The sequence below is a fragment of the Malus sylvestris genome, chromosome 1 (assembly GCF_916048215.2).
Source record: "Malus sylvestris chromosome 1, drMalSylv7.2, whole genome shotgun sequence".
Classification (NCBI taxonomy): Eukaryota; Viridiplantae; Streptophyta; class Magnoliopsida; order Rosales; family Rosaceae; genus Malus; species Malus sylvestris.
Genome location: NC_062260.1, coordinates 27,820,166 through 27,835,844, shown reverse-complemented (window position 1 = coordinate 27,835,844; position 15,679 = coordinate 27,820,166). Strand labels below are relative to the sequence as shown.

At 35.8% G+C, this 15,679-nt stretch overlaps 4 protein-coding genes across 4 annotated transcripts; 2 read left to right on the top strand and 2 right to left on the bottom strand.

Moving 5' to 3' along the window:
- Window positions 1-242: 242 nt before the first annotated feature.
- On the top strand, window positions 243-3,085 carry LOC126616704 (DUF21 domain-containing protein At5g52790-like). The gene is made up of 12 exons (XM_050284799.1): window positions 243-423; window positions 510-586; window positions 677-760; window positions 877-990; window positions 1,124-1,210; window positions 1,303-1,442; window positions 1,549-1,636; window positions 1,737-1,810; window positions 1,963-2,392; window positions 2,495-2,541; window positions 2,699-2,924; window positions 3,041-3,085. Exons 1-11 carry the CDS (start codon window positions 243-245, stop codon window positions 2,907-2,909), a joined length of 1,533 nt encoding a protein of 510 aa, XP_050140756.1. The 3' UTR covers window positions 2,910-2,924; window positions 3,041-3,085.
- Window positions 3,086-7,015: 3,930 nt separating this feature from the next.
- LOC126616670 (uncharacterized protein PAM68-like) lies at window positions 7,016-7,837 on the top strand. The gene has a single exon (XM_050284761.1). The coding sequence runs from the start codon at window positions 7,049-7,051 to the stop codon at window positions 7,601-7,603; it is 555 nt and encodes a 184-aa protein (XP_050140718.1). The 5' UTR covers window positions 7,016-7,048; the 3' UTR covers window positions 7,604-7,837.
- Window positions 7,838-9,822: 1,985 nt separating this feature from the next.
- Window positions 9,823-11,008, bottom strand: LOC126616691 (heavy metal-associated isoprenylated plant protein 39-like). The gene is made up of 3 exons (XM_050284780.1): window positions 10,860-11,008; window positions 10,541-10,616; window positions 9,823-10,360 (listed from the first exon to the last, which is right to left on the bottom strand). The coding sequence occupies exons 1-3, from the start codon at window positions 10,863-10,865 to the stop codon at window positions 10,062-10,064; spliced, it is 381 nt and encodes a 126-aa protein (XP_050140737.1). The 5' UTR covers window positions 10,866-11,008; the 3' UTR covers window positions 9,823-10,061.
- Window positions 11,009-13,305: 2,297 nt separating this feature from the next.
- LOC126616697 (heavy metal-associated isoprenylated plant protein 39-like) lies at window positions 13,306-14,485 on the bottom strand. Its single transcript, XM_050284792.1, has 3 exons — window positions 14,337-14,485; window positions 14,009-14,084; window positions 13,306-13,825 (listed from the first exon to the last, which is right to left on the bottom strand). The coding sequence occupies exons 1-3, from the start codon at window positions 14,340-14,342 to the stop codon at window positions 13,527-13,529; spliced, it is 381 nt and encodes a 126-aa protein (XP_050140749.1). The 5' UTR covers window positions 14,343-14,485; the 3' UTR covers window positions 13,306-13,526.
- Window positions 14,486-15,679: the final 1,194 nt, after the last annotated feature.

Genomic DNA, 15,679 nt, shown 5'->3' with positions numbered 1-15,679 from the left:
AGAAGACTGTACCTGTATATATTTCACATCTCCTACGTGTTCTGATTATCTTTGTCCAAAATTCACAAAACTTCACACTATTTGTTTCGTGGTTTTGTTCTTCATGCTGCAGTAACTCGCACAATCGATAAAAAGGATAGTCCTTCGCGTGTTCGTTCAAGCAAAAGTGTATAAAGCCAACCCTTCTGTTTGATAAATACATTGCAGTTCACCGTTGGAGTATTAGTACTTGCTATACTACCATGAGAGACGATGACATATTATGTTGTCAGACCGATTTCTGGGTGTTTATGGTCATATCTTTGGTCCTTGTGGCATTTGCCGGTATTGCATCAGGCCTTGCCTTAGGACTCCTCTCCTTCAGCCAAGTCGATCTTGAAGTCCTCATTAAGTCCGGTCAGCCTCAAGAACAGAAGAATGCAGGTTGCTAGCTGCGGTGAACTTCATTACAATATTATTTGTGAAAATTAATTACTAGCATAGCCTTAATCAGCTCGCTAAATTTGCAGCGAAGATTCTGCCGCTTGTTAAGAACGAACATCTACTTTTATGTACTCTCCTCATAGGAAAATCACTGGCAATGGAGGTACGCCGCTATGACATGCGTAATTTTGCTGTTTTAATGTTCTGAAGTACTAAATTACTTGACCTTTTAACTAATGTATTGTTCTACAAGGCGCTTCCCATTTTCCTGGACTCGATTCTTCCCGTTTGGGCTGCGATTCTTGTGTCAGGCACCCTTGTTCTTGCATTTGCGGAGGTAAAAATTTTGTTTTAAGCCATTCACTTGGTTTTTGTCTTGGCCTAATGCACTTTAAATGTTGGCAATACGTTATCGTTGTCTTAAGATCGTTTGTCCTTCACCTTTTCTCTTAGATCATTCCTCAAGCTGTATGTTCTCGATATGGACTAAGTCTAGGCGCGAAAATGTCTCACTTGGTCCGATTGCTTCTTGTGGTTTTCCTCCCCCTGTCGTACCCTTGCAGTAAGGTAAAATACACGTTCATGACATAGCTCAGATCAATGTCCAGTTTCGCTGGCTTCACATAACTCAACTCTTTCGTGTAAGCATAAACTGAGCAGATTAAGACTTTTTCGTGTTTGGAAAATTTGACCGTGGCAGCTGCTGGATTGCCTCCTTGGCAAAGGGCATTCGGCGCTCTTAAAACGAGGGGAGCTAAAAACATTGGTGGATCTGCATGCTAATGAGGTAAATTTGCTAGACATTCTTGTTAAATGTCATGTAAGGGTCTATGCAGACGCTGTCAAAAGTCTAATTACTATGATCATGTTCATCACTAGGCTGGGAAAGGTGGAGAGTTATCGCATCATGAAACGACGATTATTGCTGGTGCTCTGGATTTGACTTCCAAGACTGCTAAAGATGCAATGACTCCCATATCTCAAACTTTCTCCCTTGACATCAATTCAAAACTCAACATGTAAGTTACGATGGTTAGTTGAATCTGTTCATACCAAAATTAAATCACATTTAATTACATTCGAGTACTATGTCATTCTGGTGTGTTTTGGTCCATGGATCTTTAGCCATACACTTGGTTTAATAACTAGCAAAGGTCACAGTCGTATACCTATCTACTCGGGAACCCCAACAAACATCATTGGCATCATTCTGGTAAGCACTTCGCACTTAGCAGGCCTCATCGTTTACTATTTCCTTAAAGCTACCTTTCATCCACGTGTAACTAATTTCACATTTTTTCGGAATGTACTAGTTGAAGAATTTGATCTTCAGCCGCCCTGAGGACGAAACGCCAATTAAATACTTGACTATCAGAAGGATTCCAAGGTAGGCTATGACTGTTCCCTTATGGAATCTAGCAATTGGCTTCATGCTAACACAAGTTTTGGGCAAAACCAACAACTGTTTCCAAGAAACTAATTTGCCGAAAAGCACATATGTTTAATGTAAACTGTAATGATTTACATAATCTGTAACAGGGTCTATGATAATTCGCCTTTATACGATGTACTGCAGCAGTTCCAGAAAGGTCATAGTCATATGGTTGCTGTGGTGAAGAGTAACAAGGATACTAATTCAAGATCACTTTCAACACTGGCTGAGGGTAGAGGTAATTTAAATTATACTGAAAATAAGGTTTTTGGGCAAAAATTTGTCTTTAGGCTAGTAGAATTCATGGTTGTTAAGTGCGATTCTACAGGATTAAATTTTTCGCATGAACAAAAAGAGCGTTTGAGCATTTCCGTGGACATACCATCACCTCTATATTCAACTGAAACTGCAAATACGAAACATAGGCAAGGATTGCGCACGCAAAATGTATCATCTGAAAGTTTAGAATCTCTTCAAGGGGACGAGGAGGTAATCGGCATCATAACCATGGAAGATGTCATGGAGGAACTGTTGCAGGTAACCAAGTTAGTAAATAAATTGATGAACTGTTTTTTTATTTTTTTATGGCAATATACATTTGAAAATTAAACTAACCAGTCTATTTATTCTGTCTTCAAGGAAGATATACGGGATGAAACAGATGAATACGTCGATGTTCACAACAAGTGAGTGATGACATTTTTCTTGTTTTCTACGCAAACTCCAAGTCTGTTCCAAAAATTAGAGCGAAACCCTTAACCCGAATGATTCTTAATACTTTAATTAATACTATTTATATTTGATCTTGACTACTTGCTTTGGTTTTTCTTTTTTGTACCACAGAATCAAAATCAACCTCCTACCATATTCAAGACGATCATCAGCCTCAAACACTCTAAGCAAATCTGCGTCTCAGATTTATTGGAGAACTCCAGAGCCGGCTCTACTATCTTCATACAGCACTTCTGCACCCGGGTCACCCATTCATCCATACACTCAACAACCTATCATAAGACCTGCCCTGCATGCATCTGCAGGCCTGGTTAGCAGCTGACCATCCTTGCATCGAGTGAGTTAATATATCCAATCTAATTTTAGGCACCAAATGTGACGTAACATGACTATAATTCTGTAACATAAATAGGTTTGCTTTGTTTATATGAAATTTTTTTTTTATCATGGCAGGCCTCAAGAAAATCGAATGATGAGAAGCTGCAAAATCCCAGTGACCACAAAGTTTAAAAGGTAGTAATTAATTAGAATAAATTAGTTATGGAATAGAACGTAACTATAAACTTTCTTATATGCTTAACCTGTAATAACATGCAACAGTAGAAAAAAGCACCTGATACATTTATATTTTCACAATTAATCAAGCTTTATTGTTTGCAATAATTTTTTGTCAAACGATAAATTTTGTTAAATTATTGTTTGCATTTGTTTATGCTTCCTTTTGCACGCTTTTGAAGACCATCCTAATTTTAATTAATTAAACCAATTTAATTAAGTTATTACGTACTTGATGAAATATAAGAAACAACGTGCACTTACTAACACAACAGTGCTTAATACCTAAAATTAAAATTAATTCAACGCAATTAACGACAGATCTTACCAAACAAATTTGATCCTGTCCTCGGCTGCGTGCAAAATTGTAAATCACTCTCAGTTTGAACTTTGAAACATAAATGCGAAGAAGAAATGATCTTTTTAATTTGTTGACGGCCCAAAAATAAACTTCGAACTATACTAGAAGATATGCACGAAGGCAAAACATTCGTAAATTACCTATCTGATTTCGATCACATATTAGGCCTGATTTAGACTTTGTTCAGGTTGTCTTTGTTTTGGCTACGTTAGTGAGAAAGCAATATCTCGCATGTAGTTCAATATCCTAGTGGATAGAATGTTGAGATTATATTCATGCTGCGTCCCAGATACGAAATTCATCTCTCTCTAAATTATGGTGATAGTTTTGAACTCTTCCCGTCCTCTTAATATTATTAAAAATTTATAATAAAAAAATTGCTTTGTAATGTATCGCTTAGACCAGTTTCTCTATAAAATCAGAAGAGGTGCAACAACTTCAAAATTGGATATGATCAACGACAAATTGATCTTAATGAATAATGTTGTTCATACCATGTTATTTAATACACATGTTATAGGAGTGGCAACCACTTCTATATATTGTTGAAGTTCAAATACACACCTTATGATTGAAAGAAAATACCTTCATATTCTGGTCTCACGTGAGGGGAGAGAAATAAGAACAAGGTAATGACACTTGGGTAAGGAAGCTTCTCTCCCCTTGGTTGATTGATAAAGCTAGTGATGACGTGGATCAGGACCTCCAGGAGACGATCGCTTTGACTCAATTTGAGTTTTGCTTATACGTTCGCGCTTTGACTTGCCCACATGGATTCTGTTTGCCTCTTCATTTCTGAATCCGATATTATATATTTCATCCTTGGTTGTTTTGACCAATAATTTTCGAATCAAGTTGGCCTCAGGATTAAGAGAGTGAGAACCAAACCTAAAATAAAAAAGAAGAAACAACATTAATACTGCATATATCACAAGACATCTCAAGGTAGACATTTCCCTCCTGTAGTACTACAAGATATGAAGATAAACTAGGAAGCTTGCTATATATAAGCATCAAAAAGTACTTTTTTTCGTTGTTTTATTCAAAGTGGGAATCGTAGACACTGAAAAGGGCAGCATAAACTCGCTTTTCTCTTACTAGTGCATGTATTCTATTTCAATGTAAGTAAAACGTCTTTAAAATTAAGATAATGCTAGAGAAATTAAATTTTGTAAACTAAATAAATTGGAAGTTGATAATTCGATTATTACTTGAGCGTTGATAAACGTGCTCATTCCTATTGGTGAGACATAATTTAGTTTGTAAATTTTGTCTACAAATTTAATCTCCCTAGCATTATCCTTAAAGTTATAATCCCTCCGAATTTATGCAGTTGGAATCAAATTAATTTTATAACTTTAGGAGGTTATTACTAATAAAGGCATAGTTAAAAAATATTATTTATTGACTTATTTATTCTTAATGAATAGTGTATTTCCTAATTAAAATTCCTTAGCGCCAATTGTTTTATTTCTTGAATATTTTTGTACTCATGTGAAGGGGTGTTTTCTTAAGATTTGACCAAGAAAAATTATAACTTATTATAGTGTAGAATTTATTCCATTACATAACTGGTCCCAAGTTGGAACCGAAAATTTTTATGACTTATTCTAATATAAAGTATTACTTTAGAGAGATAAGCCACGTATATATCAAAACACTTACACTAACTATTAGGAACAAATCACTCAGCATGCGTACTTCCATAAAAATTTCGGATATTGAGCTCCATAGACATGCTGTACGTTTTTGAGAGATCCCCAATCAGAGATTAATTAACCACTAAAATATGTGATTACCTACTAATTTGATACTTGGTGTGCTAAACCTAATATTTGAGTAGGTCAACCTGAATATTTTTTTTCCTTTGATGTTCACCATTTAGAGGCTAGCTACGTGCCCTACAGCGTATTAAGATTGTCGCATCTTCAAAGGTTCATCCATCCTTAGCTCCATCTTCCCTTCGAGTTTTGACAATGCTTAATTTGGATGTGAAAATTATCTAATCAAGTATTGTAATCAGATGTATTATGGATTGACATCGTAATTTAAGTAGGTTGAGTTTCTTTTTGTAATGTTGAAAGAAAAGTACAACGGGACAAACAGGTATGATACACATAGAATAATAATTTGGACATACATGAGGATACTTACAAGATAAACTAGAAACGTCTGGAAAAGATGATGAAGAATGGTGGAGGAATGGCGGGGGAAAATGCAGAAGAGATGTATATAAAATGATATACAAAATGAACTATAAACAGAAAAAGGTTTTGTAGCCAAAATAATCATTGAGATTAGTATAATTCATCACTTTGGTCTGAAATTGAAAACGATAGAAGTGGTCTCTGAGTTTGTCCAACGTGATCACCTTTTTAAGGGTATTTTGTCAAACCAACCCCTTTTTAGCCAAAATAGTCCCTGAGATTGTCATAATTTCTTACTTTGGTCATTGACAAAGAAAATTTGATAAAAGTGGTCCCTAAGTTTGTCTATCGTAAATCATTTTGATCATTCCATGAAAAATTTGTCAATATCTTTGTTAAATTGTCACTTGAGCGATAACAGTCGACTTTTTAAAGGTGTTTTTGAGAAACCGACCCCTCCACTTAACGAGGATATTGACAGATTTTGTTAATAAAACTATTTTGTGAAAAAATTGTTAATATTCTCATTAAGTGGAGAGGGTGGTTAGACAAAAATATTCTTAAAAAGGTGGTCACGCAATTGCTCACGTGACAATTTAACGTGGATATTGATAGATTTTTCAAAAAATGACCAAAATTATTTACAATAGACAAACCCAGAGATCACTTCTATCTATTTTTCATTGTCAGGGACAAAGTGAGGAGTTATGTCAATCTCAAGAACCATTTTGGCTAAAAACAGTTGGTTTGACAGAAATATACTTAAAAATGTGCTCACATGGTCTCTCACGTGACAATTTAACAATGGTGTTGACAAATTTTTCACGAATGACCAAAATGATTTACAACGGACAAACTCAGGGACCACCTCTATTGATTTTCAATCTCAGAGACAAAAGTGATAAGTTATGCCAATGTTAGAGACCATTTTAACTAAAAAGCCAAACAAAAATCATTTTAAGTTGTTTCATTTTTGAGAATTTTTCACATTCTTCCCCTCCCTCACACCATTTTTCTTCATCCATCATTTCCCTTTACATTTTGATCATATATCTCAAGTATAAAAAATAAAACTGAACCCTAAAAACGAAATAGTTATAAAACGATACTTAGTGTGCGTGGTTAATTTGCAAGAGCACAATAAGTAGGTCGAGTTCTAATTTACTAAGTTGGTTCCTTTCTCACTTTATTATTGGATTTAGAGAGTTTTGCTTGTTCAGTGCAGAACAAATTACCCTAGCTAGGTTAATTTGGTGATCAGAAAGAAAAATCACAATGAAATAAAGTTACAAAATATCTCTAGAGACCACGTCACCACCATCCATTTGGGATAAGGTTTTTAGCAATAAGACCATACAACTTGACTTGGCGTTATAATGAAGTAACCTATCATAAGCCATGAAAACTCTGATTTTTTCCTCCCAACCATCTCTCTATCTTCCAAACTCTTTGCCATGGAAGCCCAAAACCCTAACCTTCCACCCCACAACCTTGCAGAACCTAGGCCACCTTAAAAGAAGTGCATACAAAACACATGCAAATGCAAAAGGCTTTGGCAGTGCGCCACCAGCCACGACAAAGGAAATGCCTACAAGCAAAAACTCCGGCAAAAATGATAACAACGACGGCGATGAGGAAGTTCCACAGGTCGTTTTCGAGAGGATGCTAGTGAGAATTATCGCCGCTGTGGGCCTGCCTTTGGCCACTGGCTTTGCGTTTTTGAAAGTTTTTGATGCGGTTAAGGAGAAGCACTTGTGGGATGTGCCACTTTGGCTACCATTCTTGACGACCCTGTTGACTTTTGGGGCTTCGGCTCTTGGGATTGCGTATGGGGCATTGTCTACAAGTTGGGATGCAGAGAAGAAGGGTTCAGTTCTTGGATTAGAAGAAGCTCAAAGCAATTGGGTTGAGATGTGGAGGGAGGAAGATGAGAGTAATAATAGTAATAAATGATGGGTTAATTTTGGCCTATATAAATTGATAGTTTCACGGTAACTTCAAGCACCATTAGTTAGTTTTTGTTCTCCCCTTAATCCTGTTGTGTAAAATTTTAAGTGCATCAATCGCATGATGCTATTGATTCACATGTTATAAAATAAGTAAATGATATGATTGACATATCATAAATTTATGTACTTTATTACTAAATAAATTTTTACGTGCAATAGTATAAGTGAATTAATAATACATGCCGATACTACCACTACATTAAAATCTGCTTGTGTATGTTACCGTGAGTATGTGATGAATTGCGCAGTTATTTATTGTTATTTCTATACATTTATTTAACTTCAAATCAGCTGAGGACTGTCGTTAACTTGCACATAAATCATGAAAAATATTAAACCATTGGATTAAGGAAAATGTTAGTAGATCATGATTTTAGACTATATTTTGTAGATTACATGAAGTAGTGGTTAATTGTTGAATACATTCTTTAATGATTTAAACAATTAGTTCAACCACTGCCGCATCATGCGGTATACAAAATAGATTCAAGTAGACAGTCTCTAGCATCACCCTTGGATAAGTTTAAAACCTAATTAAGTTGAAAAATGCCAGGAATACTATCTTTTTAAATCATATTTTGGTTCTTTATTTAAAAATTTAATAATGTGGCGGTTGATGGTTATATTTATTTTTTAAATCTAAATATGGTTTAAGTAAATGATCTATCTAGCATTAAGTTCGTAGATGTATTAACTTACGCTCCTATGCTATTAAAATATGAGTTGATGACACTGCAAGTTGTAATACAAGTAGGTGTTTAAGATCTGAGGTCTAAGACTAACAGTGCATATGGATAGTTGTCATCTCTTGACCATATATTATAAAGTTATAAAATGCTTCTAAATTATCATTAGTTAATCAGCGATCATATTATCTGCTCTAATTAAGTATTATGTTTTCTATTTTCTTATTCCGTGGTTCAATCTGCTAGCTAGAAGAAGTAAAACAAAATACACAACTTAATTAGACAAAACAAACTCAGAAAACAGTAACCAAGCTGTATTAGAAACTTGGTAACAATACATACCGCACAAATAATGCTTAATTAGTGCCGACTTTCACATGATGGAAGCATTTTACCAACCGACGACGACGTTTTATGTTCTATGTTGATGTGATAGAGATCATTAGATCAATCAACGAATATGTTATTAGCTGTTTAATTAATCAACAGGAAGCCTAATGTGATACGTCTTCTTATTATACCAATCCATCGTAGAATCCTATTTTCTTTTCTGATTGAGACATTTTTTATTGTATTTGTTTGCACATATGGAATTCTTCATTGCATTTTATATAATTAATCAATAGGAGTAATGTTATCTCATTTAAAAATATGTGGCTATTATTACATTAACTTATCAAAACGTGCAACTATGTTTATTTTCGTTAATTTCAAAATTTTGGTCAAATTGAATCACGTGCCACACACATGAGGTTGAATCAAGATGCAAATAATGTAAACTAAATGAAAAAATTGTAGCAATGGCCCCTCAACTTCCATCCAATTAGAGCAAATGTCCCTAAACTCTAACTCAAGTGAAATAATGTTCATTCCATCATGACTTTCTTGACGAAAATTTGACGGAGTTGATAAAAATGACCATAGCTGCACGTTTTGATGAGTTAAGCGATCAATGCTCAATAATTTTAGTTGAGAAACCATTACTCTAATTAAATTGAGTTAAAGTTGAGATCTATAGCTACAATTTTCTCTTAATTGTAGCTATAGATCTCACTTGAGTAGCAGATCGGCCTTGTTAGTTAAGGGCTAAAAGCCACTCCTTCCTTGTCGTTTTATTTGAATTAACTCAGAGCAAGGTCAATTATATTTCAAGTGAGTCATGGAAATTATATATTAATTGTAAACTATTAAGTTTAATATATAGTTGAGATAGACATCGGGTTGCACTTCTCTTCCTAATCCTTTCTACAATTAATTATCTCGGTCACTCGTTGTCCTATTATTCATGTCAAAAAATCATTCAATTTAAATTTTTTGTTTCTCGATCATAATACTCAACTTTTATTTTGGTACATTCATTGAGATCTATTAAAAATGACTTGAAAGTTTTCAAGTTTACAATCAAATATAACGAGTGATTAAAACAAAAATAGTGCACTAAAAAAAGAGTGCATCGAAATCACTTTATGCTCAAATATTAATGAAGCTGCTAATATAGTTGATTTTCATTCATTGATTATCCGAGTAAATACTATATCAAAATAAAAATACAAAGTAGCATATCAAAAATACCACAGAGACTTCTAGATCATATAAAATTCAAGACCAACCACATGTTTTTTAACCAAAGTTTTATCCCAATTTTACCCACTGTACATTTGAATTGATTTCTCTTCTTGATAAACACCACCATATCAACTAAACTTTGCCAACCATTTAGCAAATGACACATGCATTGGGATCCTCTTCTGAACTTTTTACGTAATAATATGCAGGCATTGGAGGACAATAAGCTTGGTAGGCCTTGATAAGCTCAGCCATTTCGTCCTTTGGATCTTTCGGCTTCGTCTCCTCCTTCTTTGGCTCCTCTTTCTTCTTCTCCTCCTTTGCCGGTCCGACCGAGACTATCTCCGTCCGGCAAAGCTTCCTCAATCTTCCCACCAAGTCCACTGGATCTATGTCCCCTGTGACCGTCAGTTTCTTGTCCTTCATATCCATAGAAATTGAATCAAGCCCTGCAAACAGAAAATTCCAGTCACAAAATTAAAGTAGTTCGTCACTCAAATAGACGTGGATTCGAACTTGAGTGCAGACCAGCAAATTGCTTTAACTAACTTGGCTACGCCTAAGTCTGCTAATTCGAAACTATTGAAATGGGAGTGAAAAAGAGAGTAATATGGCCATGGAATTTATACCTTCAAGCCCCGAGACGGCCCTCATGGCTTTCTTCTTACCCTTCTCGTCGTGTAATTCCAATTTCAACACTACTTTCTGTCATGAAACAAGATATTAGAATTTAGACTCGCAACAAATTATAGTCAGAAAAAAAAAAAAGCAAAGTTCAAAATTCAGAACCAAATGACAAATTAGTGTAAAAAAAGTATGGGTATCCAAGATTTTCGAAAAATTAAGTTTTGGGTTTACCCAAAAGTAGCATCATCAGTCATGAAAGCATATCTTTTATGTAAAAAAATCACATAAAAAGTTGTCTGCCGAAAGAGAAATCCTAATTACCTTCATTTTTCTGTGGAGCTCGACAGATCTGAGAGAAAGAAGTTGAATCCAAAATTAAATATTTCAGCAGAATCCAAAAGATTAAGAAAATAAAAGGAGATTATATTATGGTAGAAGTAATTAAGAGGGAGAGAGACGTTGAAGGTGTCTTGGTGGAGTGAAGAGTCCTTGGCGGACTGCAATTTATACTGAATAATTGAAGGTAGGAAAGAGAAGAGGAAATTACAAAGGAAGGAGCCGAGTCAACGCAACTAGTCAAGAGTCAAGACGCAAGAAGTTCAGTCTACGGTCAACAAAATCATGTGCTAATTTCGGCTGCAAGAGAAAAGTAACTAAATTTTAACATTATTTGCATCATCGGTATCACGTAATCAAATACTATAAGCTTTAAGAGCTCGTTTGTGAATGTTTTTAAAATGATTAAAGTCGTTTGTTAAGAAATTAATTTTAAAAGCACTTTAAGTGTTTTTTGGAAGAAGTATCAGATATGTACTTCTTATAGAAAGCATTTAAAGTGCTTTTATAGGATTCTGTTAATTCTAAAAACTATCAAACATACGTGGCACACATGCCGAGTAATTAATAAGCTAACTACGTCATTTGGTTATGTGCAGGGCGTGCCAACTCGTCGGTCGAACTTGACCGGGGAGTAAAATATGTTGATGTGACGTTGGGCGCGCTGTTGACTTCTTGATCTTGCGACTGCGGCCGAGGAAGGAACACGTCTAGGCCTTTGGGTTCTAGAGTCTGAAGACAAGACTGCTAGTTCTGTGAAGTTCAAATATCCAGCTTTCAATATGCCGAATGTAGTAATCTGTAACACCTTACTTTGTCGAGAAGGCTGATGAAATGACTTCTACCAACAAGGACTTGAAAATCCTTGTCGACTGAGACTTGGATAAATAACCAGTCGGTCTCGAAGCAGTGTTATTTACCAAACTGAAAGTGCTCCTTGATCGGTTGATTCTACAGCTCCAGTGCTGTTTATCGGCTGATTCTACAGCTCCAGTGCTGTTTATCCAAACTAAAGATGATGTCGTTGGTTACCTTCACAGTGCTGTTTATCCAAACTGAAGATGTGTTGGCGGAAAAAGAAAATAAAAATCTCAAGGTGGTTGAGAGGTTTGTGCAGGGAAATTTGTGTGTTAAATTGGAGGGACCTTAAATGTTGCCTATGACTCTGTATTTATAGCATCCATACTTTTTGCTTGGCACGGCCTGATAACTTCGTAGAAACCAACTGAAACTCAAACTCGTAGAATGAAAGACCAATCCGTGACATAGGCTAAAGCCTATCTTCTGGATGCCCGACTTTTCAAACAAAATAAAAGCCTATATAGGCTTATCACATCACATCAGAAGTCTAGCCCACCTAGGCTTCATACCTCATCATCAAAACTCAATCAGTAGCCTTTATCCCATGCATAATGTTTTATCCATAGCACATTTATCAAACGAGTATGATTCTTTCCCCTCTCTTTTTTCTCCCCTTCCCTCCTCTCCTAATTGAACGGTTACGGTTAAACCACGTCAACATCTTATATTAATTTTTTATAGTAAGAGAAAGGCAAAATAAGAGAATATGAGAGGAGGGGATGGAAGGGGATGGAAAGAGGAGATGAGAGAATCCTAGTCCTTTATCAAATACATCCAATATAATCTTCCACATGGCCAACATCAAAAAGCATATACCATTTGTACGTATATGATAATCATCCCATCCTGCATACTTCATTATCTAATGTCGTGCATATCCCCCATATTCCATCATCATTCAAATGGGATTTAAACAAATATTAGGTTTATCTAAAACAATTTTAATCATTTTAAAACCACTTCCAAACAAAACCTAAGAACTGTGTTATCAGTAATCTCACGTTGCCAAACGACACTGTAATGGCTTCGAACACTTTTGGAAAAATTCAATGGTTTTTTAAAAGTATCTGCAATCGTAGTGTTTGTTGGAACCAACATTAATTCTGAGTCGTTGGCTTGATGAATAGTTTTTTGGTACGTTTCCAGTTTCTTGTGGGTCGTCGAAGTTGGCAGGTATCCATATCCCCCATAGCCACCTTTTCTTTATTTCTACGATCTCCACGTGTTATTTCAGACCATGTCAAGTGAGACACTGTAGAAAAAGGCTTGGGTTGGAACTTTGGTTTGGTACAATATATGACTCCAACTATGAAGAAATTCTTGGATACGAAAACTGACCTGTAGGGCAGCTTCTCACAATGAGAATCGACCTTGTGATACGTAGTTCCACATTGATTGTTAGCGGTTGTTGCCTGTACTCAAGAGCCCCTTTTTGTGACAAAGCAAATTCTAACTTTTTTATAATCTACATGTTGGATCACGAGCCCATGCAGTTACGCACACATAAAAAGAGCCCGTACTCAAGAAATTAAGAAAATAAAAGGAGATTATCAACAAAATCATGTGCTAATTTTGGCTGCAAGAGAAAATTAATTAAATTTTAATATTCTAGATCATATAAAATACAAAGTAGCATATCAAAAATACCACAGAGACTTCTAGATCATATAAAATTCAAGACCAACCACATGTTTTTTAACCAAAGTTTTATCCCAATTTTACCCACTGTACATTTGAATTGATTTCTCTTCTTGATAAACACCACCATATCAACTAAACTTTGCCAACCATTTAGCAAATGACACATGCATTGGGATCCTCTTCTGAACTTTTTACGTAATAATATGCAGGCATTGGAGGACAATGAGCTTGGTAGGCCTTGATAAGCTCAGCCATTTCGTCCTTTGGATCTTTCGGCTTTGTCTCCTCCTTCTTTGGCTCCTCTTTCTTCTTCTCCTCCTTTGCCGGTCCGACCGAGACTATCTCCGTCCGGCAAAGCTTCCTCAATCTTCCCACCAAATCCACTGGATCTATGTCCCCTGTGACCGTCAGTTTCTTGTCCTTCATATCCATAGAAATTGAATCAAGCCCTGCAAACAGAAAATTCCAGTCACAAAATTAAATTAGTTCGTCACTCAAATAGACGTGGATTCGAACTTGAGTGCAGACCAGCAAATTGCTTTAACTAACTTGGCTACGCCTAGGTCTGCTAATTCGAAACTAATGAGATGGGAGTGAAAAAGAGAGAAATATGGCCATGGTGGAATTTATACCTTCAAGCCCCGAGACGGCCCTCATGGCTTTCTTCTTACCCTTCTCGTCGTGTAATTCCAGTTTCAACACTACTTTCTGTCATGAAACAAGATATTAGAATTTAGACTCACAACAAATTATAGTCAGAAAAAAAAAGAAAAAAGAAAAGCGAAGTTCAAAATTCAGAACCAAGTTACAAATTAGTGTAAAAAAAGTATGGGTATCCAAGATTTTCGAAAAATTAAGTTTTGGGTTTACCCAAAAGTAGCATCATCAGTCATGAAAGCATATCTTTTATGTAAAAAAATCACATAAAAAGTTGTCTGCAGAAAGAGAAATCCTAATTACCTTCATTTTTCTGTGGAGCTCGACAGATCTGAGAGCAAGAAGTTGAATCCAAAACTTTAAATATTTCAGCAGAATCCAAAGGATTAAGAAAATAAAAGGAGATTATATTATGGTAGAGGTAATTAAGAGGGAGAGAGAGGTTGAAGGTGTCTTGGCGGAGTGAAGAGTCCTTGGGAGACTGCAATTTATACTGAATAATTGAAGGTAGGAAAGAGAAGAGGAAATTACGAGGGAAGGAGCCGAGTCAACGCAACTAGTCAAGAGTCAAGACGCAAGAAGTTCAGTCTACGGTCAACAAAATCATGTGCTAATTTCGGCTGCTAGAGAAAAGTAACTAAATCTTAATATTATTTACATCATCGTTATCACATAATCAAATACCATAAGTTTTAAGAGCTCGTTTGTGAATGTTTTTAAAATGCTTAAAGTCGTTTATTGTGAAATTAATTTTAGAAAGTATTTTTTGATAGAAGTACTAGATATGTGCTTCTTATAGAAAACATTTAAAGTGCTTTTATAGGATTCTGTTAATCCTAGTGCGCATGACGAGTAATTAATAAACTAACTATGTCATTCGGTTATGTGCGGGGTGTGCCAACTCGTCCGTCGAACTCGACCAGGAAGTAAAATATGTTGATGTGGCGTTGGGCGCACTGCTGACTTCTTGATCTCGCGATTGCGACCGATGAAGGAACACGTCTCGGCCTTTGGGTTCTAGAGTCTAAAGACAAGGCTGCTAGTTGTGTGAAGTTCAAATATCAAATTCAGCTTTCAATGTGCCGAATGTAGTAATTTGTAACACCTCACTTTGCTAAGAAGGCTGATGAAATGACCTCTACCAACAAGGACTTGAAAATCTTTGTCGACTAAGATTTGGATAAATAACCAGTTGGTCTCGAAGCAGTGTTATTTATTCAAACTGAAGTTGATCCTTGATCGGCTGATTCTACGACTCCAGTGCTGTTTAACCAAACTGAAAATGTGCTCCTTAATCGGCTGATTTTACTGCTCCAGTGCTGTTTATCGACTGATTTTACGACTCCAGTGCTATTTATCCAAACTGAAGATGATGTTGTTGGTTGCCTTCACAGTGTTGTTTATCCAAACTGAAGATGTGTTGGCGGAAAAAGAAAATAAAAATCTCAAGGTGGTTGAGAGGTTTATGTAGGGTAATTTATGCGTTGAATTAGAGGGACCTTAAATGTTGCCTATGACTCTGTATTTATAGCATCCATACTTTTTGCTTGGCACGGCCTGATAACTTCGTAGAAACCAACTGAAACTCAAACTCGTAGAATGAAAGACTGATCCGTGGAATAGGCTAAAGCCTATCTTCCGGATGC